Genomic DNA, 12,320 nt, shown 5'->3' with positions numbered 1-12,320 from the left:
TTTTTAATTTCTTGACTTATATCAGTCATTCTGTAAAACAAAAAGTGTAGTACTAAGCATCAGAAACATGTTTCATAGAATTTTTGGATTGAATTTTCTCATCATTATGCAAATTTCCTTGTTCCGGTTTGGAGCTCATTACAATTGCTTTTCAAGTGATTATTTATTAATTCAAATACAATTGCAGATAAGCCATAAATCCACTGTGTGCCAAAGCCTGTTTTACCACGAGGCAGCAGTTTATTGTATTGTTGCATAAATATACAAACACTTACGTTTCCTCAAGAACTCAATTAATGATTTTTTTTTCATCTTTTTCTCTTTTTGATTGCAATTCGTCATAGAAAGGGAATTCCAAAAGCTCATTACATTCCGCGGTTTGCCTCATCAGGGTCTAAACTTATTTGACATAACTTTTTAAACCCTTAACGTTATGTGGCTAAGACAGATTCAGTCAGCACAAGTCAGTTCAGTTTCAAAAGTGTCAAAATGCTATTAACTGAAAAAATATTGAAAGATATATGTATTTAGTAAACACCTAAAAAAACCGTCTGAAAAAGGGATAAACTCATCAATAAAAACAACAAATAGAAAATATTCTTCTGCAGAGTTCTGAACGGTTCAATAACACTGACATCTTAATTCGCTCATACACCAAAAGAAGTAATTTATCTGCACTTGACATCTAGAATAACCATCCAGTGCATCAATGATGAGCACATTTGCAATGATGATAAGAAAACCATTTGTATACTTCCTTTTTTTCGGCTGTAAATCCTCGACTCTCGGATTAGATGTGGTTATCTTCCTGCTGTTGCTATTTTAGGTTTTTCAAAAAAGCTTACATTGAAGTCGAAGAGACCAGTGTAAATGCATGCAAGCAGAAGTGGTACTTATAGTTTCCAAGGAGACGAACGGCTCATTTAAAAACATTTCGTTCAGGATATCCTGTTCCTAAATTGGCGATTGAGACAAAATACTCTTAGAGGTTAGCTTTGGGCGGATGAAAATAAAACTCAAGTTTTGGGGATTCTTTCAAAACAAATCATTTGAGTTAAATTTGTGACTTATTGTGATACTCTCGGCTATGACGGAGTTACAATGGTCACAATAAAATACAAAGCATTTGTTAAGTTCTCAATGGGTGTACAGATCACTTAAGTAATTTTCCTTTACATAGCTTTTGCATATAATGAGAACATATCAAAGAGGACTTACATACAAAACAGTCTATAATGAGAATGAAAGTGATGGTTTCTTGGCTGTTTGAACCTGTCGTTAATTTCAAGGCTAACCCTAACCCTGAAAGGTATGGAAATCGACAACAACCAGGAAAAAATAGAATAATAGTCAGATTTGATGATGAAAAAAAAAAGGTTAGAAAAAAGCGTGCAAATAAACAAAAACTTGTAGATAACGATCTGTTTCTTACATATATACTTACAATTCATCTGAGATCGGCTACTTGACAAGATGTTGTAAGTTCCACTTATAACGAACTTCCAGAAATATCGAAGATATATGTGAAGCCTCAACTTACAATATGTGAATAAGATGTTAAAATGCTGAGTATATCTCATTAAGGTAATTTGGTAATATCAGCTAAGTTGAAATTGTAAATTGGTCACCGTAAAGAGTTAAAAGGCTGACGTTTCGAGCGTTAGCCCTTGGTCGAAGCAAACGCTCGAAACGTCAGCTTTTTAACTCTTTACGGTAGCCAATTTACAATTTCAACCTAGTTGATATTACCAAATTACCTTGTTACCCCCAACGACGCAGCACCACAGTTTGAATAGAAACTTACCCCCTTTATACATCTCATTAACGTTTGCAGCACCTACGTCATGATAGTTGTAAGCAGAAAGGAAGGTTTATTTTTTACAGAAAGTATGAGTGTTCGTGAAGGTGTAGTCTGATCGTCCGGGTGAGTGTAGTCCTGAGAAGGACTGTTGTCGGTGGTAGTGACTGACGTTTCGACAACCTGTGCGGAAGTCATCATCAGAGTCAAGTGAATATTCACTTGACTCTGATGATGACTTCCGCACAGGTTGTCGAAACGTCAGTCACTACCACCGACAACAGTCCTTCTCAGGACTACACTCACCCGGACGATCAGACTACACCTTCACATGTTACCCCCGGGTTCAAACCATTTACTGCATTATGAGTGTTCGATAATCTATTTCTCGTAAAACGGAATTATTAGTTTATTCAACGATAAAGTGTGTGATATTGGACCAATGGAATGGGCCAAAGCGAATTCGCTTTAGGCGTTAGGTAGATAAAAATTCAGTTGTGAAAGCTTTAAATGTTGTATTTGATCTATTTGTTGCCATCTTTCCATTTAAGTCTTGTTGTTGAGCTCACAGTCATTTGTGAGATGATTACTCTAAAGACTTCAATATTTTATCATTACAGTCGTGCGAATAATTTACAAACCTTAACAAAATAACAGCATGAACGATTCTTACCTGGATATCTCGTAGACTAATCTTTATCTCCCCTCTTTAACTGTGAGGTTTTCATCATTCATCAATAAGCTCATAACTGATAGTTTCACTACCCGTACTCATTAGCGCATAATTTTATTTATAACATAACCGAAGTAAAGCGCACGCTCTGATTGGTCAATTTAGCGTCCCCCATTTGCCCATGGGTGTACGCTGCTGACGTGAGCAAATGCAAAGACTATTTTTCCGCGCGCGCTTGTTTTTTTTCTGGTCGCGTAAGATTTGTTAAATAAAAGGGAACTCTTTAGCTACAATGTATCAATGTTATGTTATAAAACAAATGGTAAACACTACAGCGTACACTATTGAGTTATGGATGCACTTGGGAGGTTTGCTAAGCACTCAAGAAGCTAGAGTCGCTCTCGGCTATCGCCTCGAGCGACTCTTACGCTTCTTTCGTGCTTAGCAACCTCCCGCGTGCATCCATAACTCAATAGTGTACGCTGTGGTGTTTACCATTTGTTAATTTCTTCCTGTTTATGACAAAGACCTTATCGAAGACTCCGGTCTTTTCATGATTGTTTTGGTGTGTATAATCTAAATATTTTCTGGTTGGCTTGGAAAAGTGGAAGTTAATGAACTGCATTAGCATTTTAAAACGCTGCGGTAAAAACACTTATGAGCATCAAAGACGTTGTTTAACAAGCACTAAACAATGGCTACAAACATGACTGGTATTAAATAAATTATTGTAATTTTGTCTCAGAAACTAAGCATGGAAAAAAGAAAATTTTTCTTCGCATTGGTAATTGTCTCCACTATTCAAGAAGTATGCTCCACAGACAAGATTTTTACCTGCGGTGAGTCATAAGATAAAAATTTTTTTCTGTCGTATTGAAAGAAAAAGTTATGCCATGATTGTGAACAATTTCAGTTTAACTCATGAAGCAGAATGTATTTGAGCAATTATTGGACTTTGGAAAAGGCCTTAAAATGTTATTCATTCTCTTGCAGGTTTTATCGGTGAAGATCCTGAAGAATTTGAAGCAGTTTTAGACACCGCCAGTAATAAGATATCGAGTTTGAGCAATATCTCACTGGTCTTGAAAAAATACAACATTTCAAAAAGCAGCAACCTTTTTGGTCAAGGTAAATTATAAATGTGGATGATTAGGAGCTTTTACGGTACAACTGCTTTCTAAGCGTTTCATGCTAATGAGCTCACCCTAGCAAACGATATCATCAATATTGAATCAGTTACTGAGGTAATGGATAAAGCATCCCAAGTCACGACTCATCTCTCTGCAGTGAAAACTGAACATTTATGTTCCAAAGAGGGAGTTGTTGTTCCTCTGACATTTCCATTTGCCGAGTCAATTTCCTATAAACTGCACTCGGATTTGAGTGGAGGTGATTATTGTATTGACGCGTAAATCAACTGATAATCGGGTCCTGTGCAAGTCATTGGTTGTTTTAGAGAGAAAACAAATAAGATAAGTAAGAATAAGATTTCTCTAATAAACACCCAATTGAGACAAAAACGTTAGGCTTTATATTCTGCTGTCATTAGTGATTCTGATGTAATTTTCAAGGAGTGCAACTACTGACAAGTTTTCTTTCATTATAGCTGCAGCTGAATCGATGATGTTATTTTCAAGGTGTCCAGCTATTGACATGGTTTCTTTCATTACAGCCGCAGCGTTTCTCCAACATAATGTGATTGTACTTATTGATGGAAGTGACAGCCACTCGCGCGTATGCGCATTGTCTACAGTCACGAACATTCCTCTTATTCGTCTCCATGGCAATGGAGGATCCTTTAAACAATGTGACAGAGCGATTCAAATGTCAGTAGGATACAAAGACTACGCGCATGCCACATTCGACCTATTAAATACATTTGGATGGCGAAGCGTGGTGCTTGTGTTCAAAGGTAATTGTCCTCTAGCAACTAAAATTGAGATCCTGTTAAAAGATTGTAAATAAAAATTGCCATTTTGGATGTCCTTCCATGATAATTAAGAGGTCAACTTTCTGAACTACTTCTATCATATACTTGTCTCAGATGAAAGCTTTCTCGAAGCTGGGTACTTTCGCACCCTTTCTAGAGGATCAAAGCTGGCAGTGAATCTCGTAAAATTTTCCCAACCAAGCGAAAATGAAGACTCAGGGACAGCACTACTACGAACGATGGACGAAATAAGATTCTATAAAGCTGAAGTTATTCTCCTTTACGTCGACAAGGACAATATGGAATCTATGTTAAATCAGGTAATGAAATGAGTCAATTGAGTAAGAGTTATTTATCATGGATGTACACCGAATTTAAGTCATAAATACGGGCAAGCTAACGCTATCCTAGTTTCAAACCTTGCTCGCCCGTTTTGACTGTGCCTTAAGGAAAGAAGTTCATTTCGCGATTTGATAGTTCACTATCTCCCTCGAAGGGTCCTCCTAATGATTCAATTCTACAGTTGCCTTTGTAATTACCACCCAGTATATGCCAAAGATGTTTTCTTTTAAATTTCATGTCAGACGCCTTGCCCACATAAAGATAGAATGATTTATAAATGGATTCTACAAAGAGAGGTCAGTCACTGTGCTCTTTTGGAATAGGTTCAATAAGATGCCGTTTCTTTAAGCCAGTTTGTACTTAATTTTTGTGAAACCGTTCTAAATATTTAGTATCATGATTGTGACCAGTCAGCTAGTGAAACTAATTTTTATTTTTTACTCTTTACTGAAGGTTCCATTGAATTTAACTTCCCACCCGTCCAATATTGTCTTAGCAGTGAAGTTACCATATAATCAGACCCCAGCATCAGAAGAATTAGAAAACCTGTTACACATCCATGGTGATACCAACAAGGTCTGCTCAAAGGGCATTGTTTGCTAAGCTGTTGTAAATCTGCTTATTGCTATATGAAGCAAATGGATACAATGTCATTGAATAAATGTCGGAACTAATTGATTCCTTAGGATCTACTTGCTGTTTCTCATGATGCAGTTCGAGTCATAAGCCGGGCAGTCAACAATGAAAGTTGTTCATCAATCAACGGATCCGCAGTGCATGCAGAGGATAGGGAAGCGATCTTACTTTGCATGAAAGAGGTGAGCAGTAAACTAACGTAAACTTCAGCTTCAATTTCATCCTCGATTTGACTTACATTTCTTCTAATTCTTCGATAAGTCAATAGTCAAAGAGAAAATGGAACACTTTTGCCTCACCACACAAAAATAAATGAAATTCTACGCGTCCCCACCATTCGCTTAAGTCTGGTTTTAGATGGACAAATATGTTTAAACTGAAGCGAAATCTCAACTTGTGCGATCACAAAAATATTTAGTAGATAGTATTGAAATTAATGTATATGCTGTTTGTGTCACCGCAACACAAAAATGAAAAAAAAAAAAGGAAAACATTTACTGTGCTGATTGCTTGCTGTTTATCACAGGTTGGTATAAATGGTTTAACAGGCCCCGTTCATTTTGATGCTTATGGAAAACGAATAGGAATCAACCTCGAAATTTTAAATCTCCGGAGTAACTGTTTCAAAAAGGTAAATTATTGTTTATTTTCATATAGTATCATACTGTATCACCCTAAATACTGCAATCTCAGAGAAAGCCACAGTGAAAGCTGATGTGTGTATATACGTAGGGCCGCACAGGTTGACGTGAGCCGGTCCGGAAAAGCTTTTCGGACTCTGCACTCGCCCGGCTTTGTTGCCAAACAAACTCGGAAGAAAATATTGAAGAACAAAAAAGTCACCCTCTTCGATGAATTGAGAATCTTCAAAATCCCGGTCATGCTTTACATCTAATTGCATTTTCTTCGAAGGATAGAGGGAGTCATGTCTCTACATGAGCTTTTCTTAAGTATACATCAGCGGTAGAGTCGCTGCTATGTCTTTCACGATCAGTCCTTTTCTATTGTATTATTCTTTTGCTACTTTAGGTAGGCACATGGAATTCAGCCGAGAAAGCTGTCATATTTGGAAATATCTCGCAAAACCTGGTGACACCACCAAGAGCAGGAAGTTTGGAAGGGAGAAGGTTCAGGATTGTAGTTATAAAGGTAGTCAGTGCTGTTACATATCCATGTTCATTAGAGAAACTCCTCTTTAGTCGTGGGTACGCGAAGCGCAGAAACGACTGTTAGAATGGGGCAGAATATGCAATGGCAGACCAATTGATAGCGATCTTCCGAAATTATACGGGAACGCCTCTATCACATTTCCGAAATAATGCTGCGACGTTAAAATTTAACTCGACCTCTCTTCGGAGGAGTTTCGATTTTAACGAAAATCCCCGTCGCAGTTAGCACATGTGTAACTGAGTCAAAGCTCTTTGAAAGACTAAAGGTGTAACTAAGAGTGAAGACGCTTAATGCCATCGCTTTTCCGCGATCATCTTTCGCCAACATTTGCATTATTGTGGAATATTCCTCGCCGTTCCCGGGTATGTTTTGTTTTGAACAAAGCGTCCAGGTCACAATCGTTCTTAAATACAATTTCAAGCCTTCATTCTTCTCAATGCAAGCCGTCAGTGTTTATATCGTTATATATGGCTAAAATGAGTAATTTTTGTAGGGAAAGTGAAGCGTTGTTTTCGTGACTGGCCAATTAATTTCTTTTCTGATAGTTTTGCCCCTCATCTGTTTGATGACTACGCATACATTAATTTGTGAAAGTCATTGTGTGTACACCCCTGAACGTTAAAAAAATATTAAGTCAAAGGAACAGTTTTCGTCTAAGTCCACATTTTTGTCAACAAAATGAAAATATACACATATCGGTTTAAAAGGTGGAGAGTTTGTACCACATACAAAAGCTGTCTTTTTTTCAATACTGTCATCTCGCGCGCGAAATGAGGAGACTATACGAAGGCTTGAAATTCTATTTGAGAACGATTGTGGCCGCTTTTTTAAAACCCGAATTCGGTGGCCACTTTGCTAAAAACAAAATATGCAAGGAAACAGGAAAGGAATATTCCGAAATAGTGCAAATGATCATGAAAGTGATTGCTAAAAGGCGATTGCGTGACACTGGGTAAGTTGTAAGATGACATATGTTATCATGTATCAGACGAAATAACAGTTTGCAAAATTTCGAGTCTGCATTCTGTACCTAATCTGCCATCTGCAGTCTGCATTTTGTGCCTAGTCTGCATTTCGTACTCGGTTTGCAGCCTGTATTTTGTACTGACCGATAGCTAAAATGTGAATTCTGACCATTCACCCAACATCACCCCAGCAGTTTAAAGCAATACCAAGTAGTTTCAATTGTATCCAGGAAGTTACCCATTGGATTTTAATTATCTTCAAAACTCATTCAAATGTAATTTATCCATGACTTATTCACAGTTTCCTTTGATTTGTAATGGCATCAAGTTAAACAGAACGGTATCCCCGTCTACTTATCACCCTTAAGTTTCTCCCTTATTTGTGTTTTTGAAACTAAAAAAAAGTCGTTCTAAAATCAAATGAAAACAGGCTGCCCCGTTTATGATGAGCAGGACAGAGGAAAATGGCGAGGTTGTGTATACAGGATATTGCATTGATTTGCTCAACGAACTGGCGAGGAATCTCAAGTTTACCTACGAAATCTATTTTACTCCGGATGGGTTTTATGGCGCCGAAACTGACAATGGAACATGGAATGGGATCATTGGCGAGCTGTTGTACAAGGTTTGGTTTCAGGGTCACTGCTTTTATTGTATCTGCGCTGAGAATGACAAAAATGTACTTTGTGAGGTGGAATAATCCTTTCTCTAGGTGTCCGTTCTCAATCTGGTAAATATAATCGATAGTTAGAGTGGTAAGCGGGAACGCTCAATTTCAACATGGCTTGTGACCGTCAAACTAAAATCTTCCAGCTTAACTTTCTGGCGCGTAGGGCTATAACACTTGGTTCAATGACTGTTAAGATTAGGATGTAACTATATTTTCATGCTAGATGAATGAAGGGGTTATTTTCTCAAGAAACTATGGTTTTGCGTCAGTGGGGAGATGGGGGGGGGGGGTCTAGCAAGATAATTTGCTTTTATCAACTAAGTTGGTAGTGTAAATTGGACACTATAATGATCTTCTAAAGGTGTCGTTTCGACCGTTTACCCCCGCCTTTCGGTGTGATAAAGTGTGAACGTCCGAAACGCTACCGTAAGGAATTCTTTACGGTGGCCAATTTACATTATGAACACGGTTGATAATGCCAAATTATCTCATATCATCATGTTTTTGGTTCTTTATAAAATAACCATGCACTTGCTCTGTCTTCTCTTTAATAAAAAATAATTCCTTGATCACCTTGCGTTCTGTTTCATTACTTTGCTACAAAGCATGCTGATATGGCAGTGGCAGATCTCACCATTACTGAGCATCGAGAGACAGTTGTTGACTTCACAGTTCCTTACATGTTCTACACAGAAGAAATGTTGCTGAAGAAGACATTGTCGAATGGAAAAGTTGACTTACTGCAGTTCATGAATCCTTTTGACAGTCACGTCTGGTTTGCAACTCTCGCCAGCCTAGTTATCATCTCCTTTGCTGTGTTTTTTATAAATTACCTCAGTCCTTATGGGTACAAAGATGAAAATGGTCGGGGAACAGCAGAGGAATTTAGTTTCTCCAATAGTGTGTGGTTTGCTTTATCTTGCATGTTGCAGCAAGGAGCCGACTACTCGCCCCGTAGCTTATCAGGTAAGGTGTCTAGTTGCTGCCCGCGAATCTCAAGTTAACGCAATGAGCCTCTATATAGATATGTGAATCAATGAATACATTCTCAATTTTAACCTCTTAACTCCCAGAAGTGATTAACATGAAACCTTTCCCTATAACTTCCATACATTATCCAGCAAACAGCAAACAGCAAACAGGTAATGAGAGTACTCAACCTTATCAAGTTCTTATCCTGACCTAACACCAAATTCTCACAACCAATTTACAAGAAAATGTGTAGCAGCTAGAGGAGAGAATTCACAATCAGATCTTGCGAGTTAAACTGAGGGTTAAGCTTGTGAGTCAGGTTTGAATAAAACAAACTTACCTCACTTTTGGGTTTGTTTTTTTGTATGATTTACGATTTATAATCGTTTATCTCGCATCTATTTCCCCGATGTACTTTATCTCGAATGAATCAAATAAAAGAAGAACGCAGTAAGTTCGTTACTAATACCCTGAACACCACGAAATTTATATTTATTTTATTTATTTAAAGATGTTTCTTCTATGTGCCTATTCCTCGTTTAGGGCTGATGTAAAAAGAAATAGAATAATAGGCCGCCTATCCCTGTGAAAAGTCTCGGAATTGACAAAGCTTGCCCTCACCGTTGGGAGGTCACTTTAACGGTTCTGGCCTTAGGTTCAAATTCCTCACCCCATCAGCGTGGGCGATTGTATATAGATCTTACACGGGGCTGTATTCTCACAGGGAGTAATGTCCTGTCACCTACTCTTGTTAAAATTTTAACTGTAGGCTTCATCGAAAAGCTTTTATAGGATATTTTAATAATAGCTTGGTTTCTCTTAGGTCGCATTCTCGCTGGCTGCTATTGGTTCACCATCCTGATATCTGTTTCAACATACACGGCCAACCTCGCCGCCTTCTTTACGGTAAAAAACGCAGAAAGTCCGATTAATAATCTAAAAGATATCGTTAAATCTTCATACCAAGTAGGAGTGGTGCAGTCGTCAAGTACCTATGAAGCATTCAGAAGAAGTAAATACGATACATATCAAACGATCTGGAACCGAATAAAAGCGGCAGATGACGTGATAAAGAGCTATGAACAGGCTGCTCAGCTTGTGCGAGAAAGAGAAGAATACGTGTTTATTGCAGATGGGCCAGGACTCCGTCATGTCGCGAATCAACCACCATGTGATCTAACAGTTGGTAAATAATACAAGATAATATTATCAAACTGTTACTCATATTGGAATTTTAGCTTGTTTCCTTTGATTTAAGTCGATCTTTTTAATTAGTACATGACCATGTGTCGTGGGTCTGGAGTAAGGTTTGCTTCTCACCACAATTTCTCATCCAATGATCTGGATGAACCTCTTTTTTTTATTGTCCGACCCGTTGGTAAAAGGTGACATCGAGGAAAGTTTCACAGTTCAGAGAAGTCCTCAGACTGGGCTGCAAAGATTCTAGTGCAGCTATGCTCGTTTCACTGAAATATTGAATTATTTTTCATCCAACGGTACCATAATACATTTGTTACATCTCACAGACACATTTTTACAAGTTCCAGGTTTGACAACAGCTAAAGGACTTTCGTTGGCCTTACAAGCGAATGATCCGCACACTGCCTATTTCACTTTGGCCATTTTACATCTGCACGAGAATAACTTCCTGGAAACACTGAAACGAAAATGGTGGGATACCGAAAATGGATGTCCTGAGGAACAAGAAACAGGTGGGGAGTAATCATCTCTGAATCTTCACCATAATCTCATATCAAACATGTATATTTTCTTAATAAGGATCTGTTCATTAAGGGTATCGATAATGCATGACTCGCACTTAGACAGGAACAGCACTATCGTTGGCAGTGGGAATGAATATGAACCTTTTGTCTTGCTTTATATCTTTTTTAAAATTTGAGCATTTTAAAACTTCCTTCAAGAAACAGGTGGGGAGTAATCATCCCTTAGTCTTCGCCATAATCTCATATTAAACATGTATATTTTCTTAATAAGGATCTGTTCCTTAAGGGTATAGATAATGCATGACTAGCACTAAGAGAAGAGCAGCACTATCGTTGGCAGTGGGAATGAATACGAATTTTTTGCCTTGCTTTATCAGTATCTTTTTTAAAATTTGAGCATTTTAAAAATTCCTTCAAAGCTATGGAGCTCGCGAGTAAACCTTGCATTCAACCCACGATGTTGATAATAGCATATATCACTGACCAAACTTCATAAAAAATCTCATAACTTTCTTATCAATTTCCCATTTTTCTGAAGCTTTGTCTCGTAAGCGTATCGGCTTACTGAGCATGCTGGGAGTTTATGTTGTCCTTGGCGTTGGTATCGTGGTTGCATTTCTGACGCTGTTGGTAGAGATCTTCTGGAGCAAGAGAAGTAAACAAATAGTATTGTCGAAAGAAACCACAAGGTCCAGGAAATGGCAAAGGTAATTGTATTTAAGTAGTTGGCTTATCCATTCACGCAATAAAAAAAAGACAATCTTTTCCTTGATCGCTGATTCACTTTTACTTGAGCAGAAGTATTGTCTGTATTTCATAATCAATCAAGGAAAACAATAATGGTAAAGTTAAGTTTGTAAAAATATCGATTTGTAAGTAGTATCCGCTGATTCAAATGGTTGCCATGAAACCTTTTCAGATGACTATGTTTTCGAAGACGCCTCTAAGAATAATTCCTCTGTAATTGAAAGACTGAAATCGCAGAATAGAATAAGAACGGAACAAAAAAAGAGCATAGAAGAAAAGGTAGAAAGGAAAAAAAATAACTGATGCAAAATTTCATGATGTGTTGATTGAGTATTGTAACACTTTTTGTTGTTTCTTATCCAGGTCAAAGACTAACTCTATTCAAGTCCGCCCGGCAGATGACTGATTGCCAGGCCACTTTTATTTATGTTTGCATCATTCTACTTTCGTGCATGCATTCCATAATTTGAAAATCAATGAAATAACATCCGACTACGGTTCCCATAAATGTATTATGTCACAACATATTGTTGCGAAAGTTGAAAGGAAGCAGTAAACCTAGCATTGAAAATAGAATACCTTGAGTAAGAAGTGGAAACGACCGGTATCGCATCTACGTTTCACGTTACCTCCAGTCAAATGTAATCATGTGCCTTGTTGGCATCATAACTATAAATGAATGATATCGCTTTA

General features: G+C 37.7%; 2 protein-coding genes and 1 pseudogene across 3 annotated transcripts in view; 1 reads left to right on the top strand and 2 right to left on the bottom strand.

The window, feature by feature from the left end:
- Window positions 1-2,557, bottom strand: part of LOC111327788 (glutamate receptor 2) — a 12,586-nt gene extending 10,029 nt beyond the window's left edge. The window contains exon 1 of the mRNA XM_088748875.1: window positions 2,472-2,557. The gene's annotated coding sequence lies outside the window, so the exon portion shown is untranslated. The remainder of the gene's footprint in view (window positions 1-2,471) is intronic.
- LOC148740617 (uncharacterized) overlaps window positions 1-12,320 on the bottom strand; it is a 1,045,961-nt pseudogene that overhangs the window by 229,425 nt on the left and 804,216 nt on the right.
- The window catches only part of LOC111327807 (glutamate receptor 4), a 12,828-nt gene extending 508 nt beyond the window's left edge, over window positions 1-12,320 (top strand). Inside the window, exons 2-16 of one of the 2 annotated variants that reach the window (XM_022932090.2) lie at window positions 3,217-3,310; window positions 3,465-3,599; window positions 4,144-4,383; window positions 4,516-4,721; window positions 4,986-5,039; window positions 5,197-5,319; window positions 5,430-5,561; window positions 5,906-6,010; window positions 6,409-6,528; window positions 7,945-8,139; window positions 8,790-9,150; window positions 9,980-10,342; window positions 10,698-10,868; window positions 11,419-11,587; window positions 11,991-12,320. In XM_022932090.2, the coding sequence (XP_022787825.2) occupies window positions 3,226-3,310; window positions 3,465-3,599; window positions 4,144-4,383; window positions 4,516-4,721; window positions 4,986-5,039; window positions 5,197-5,319; window positions 5,430-5,561; window positions 5,906-6,010; window positions 6,409-6,528; window positions 7,945-8,139; window positions 8,790-9,150; window positions 9,980-10,342; window positions 10,698-10,868; window positions 11,419-11,587; window positions 11,991-12,033 (2,502 nt within the window). In that variant the 5' untranslated portion in view covers window positions 3,217-3,225 and the 3' untranslated portion in view covers window positions 12,034-12,320. The remainder of the gene's footprint in view (window positions 1-3,216; window positions 3,311-3,464; window positions 3,600-4,143; window positions 4,384-4,515; window positions 4,722-4,985; window positions 5,040-5,196; window positions 5,320-5,429; window positions 5,562-5,905; window positions 6,011-6,408; window positions 6,529-7,944; window positions 8,140-8,789; window positions 9,151-9,979; window positions 10,343-10,697; window positions 10,869-11,418; window positions 11,588-11,990) is intronic. The other variant, XM_088748873.1, reaches the window with a different exon arrangement.

The sequence above is a fragment of the Stylophora pistillata genome, chromosome 2 (genome assembly GCF_964205215.1).
Source record: "Stylophora pistillata chromosome 2, jaStyPist1.2, whole genome shotgun sequence".
Taxonomy (NCBI): domain Eukaryota; kingdom Metazoa; phylum Cnidaria; class Anthozoa; order Scleractinia; family Pocilloporidae; genus Stylophora; species Stylophora pistillata.
Note: the sequence above shows the minus strand (reverse complement) of the source record. Positions and strands in the feature narration are given on the sequence as shown.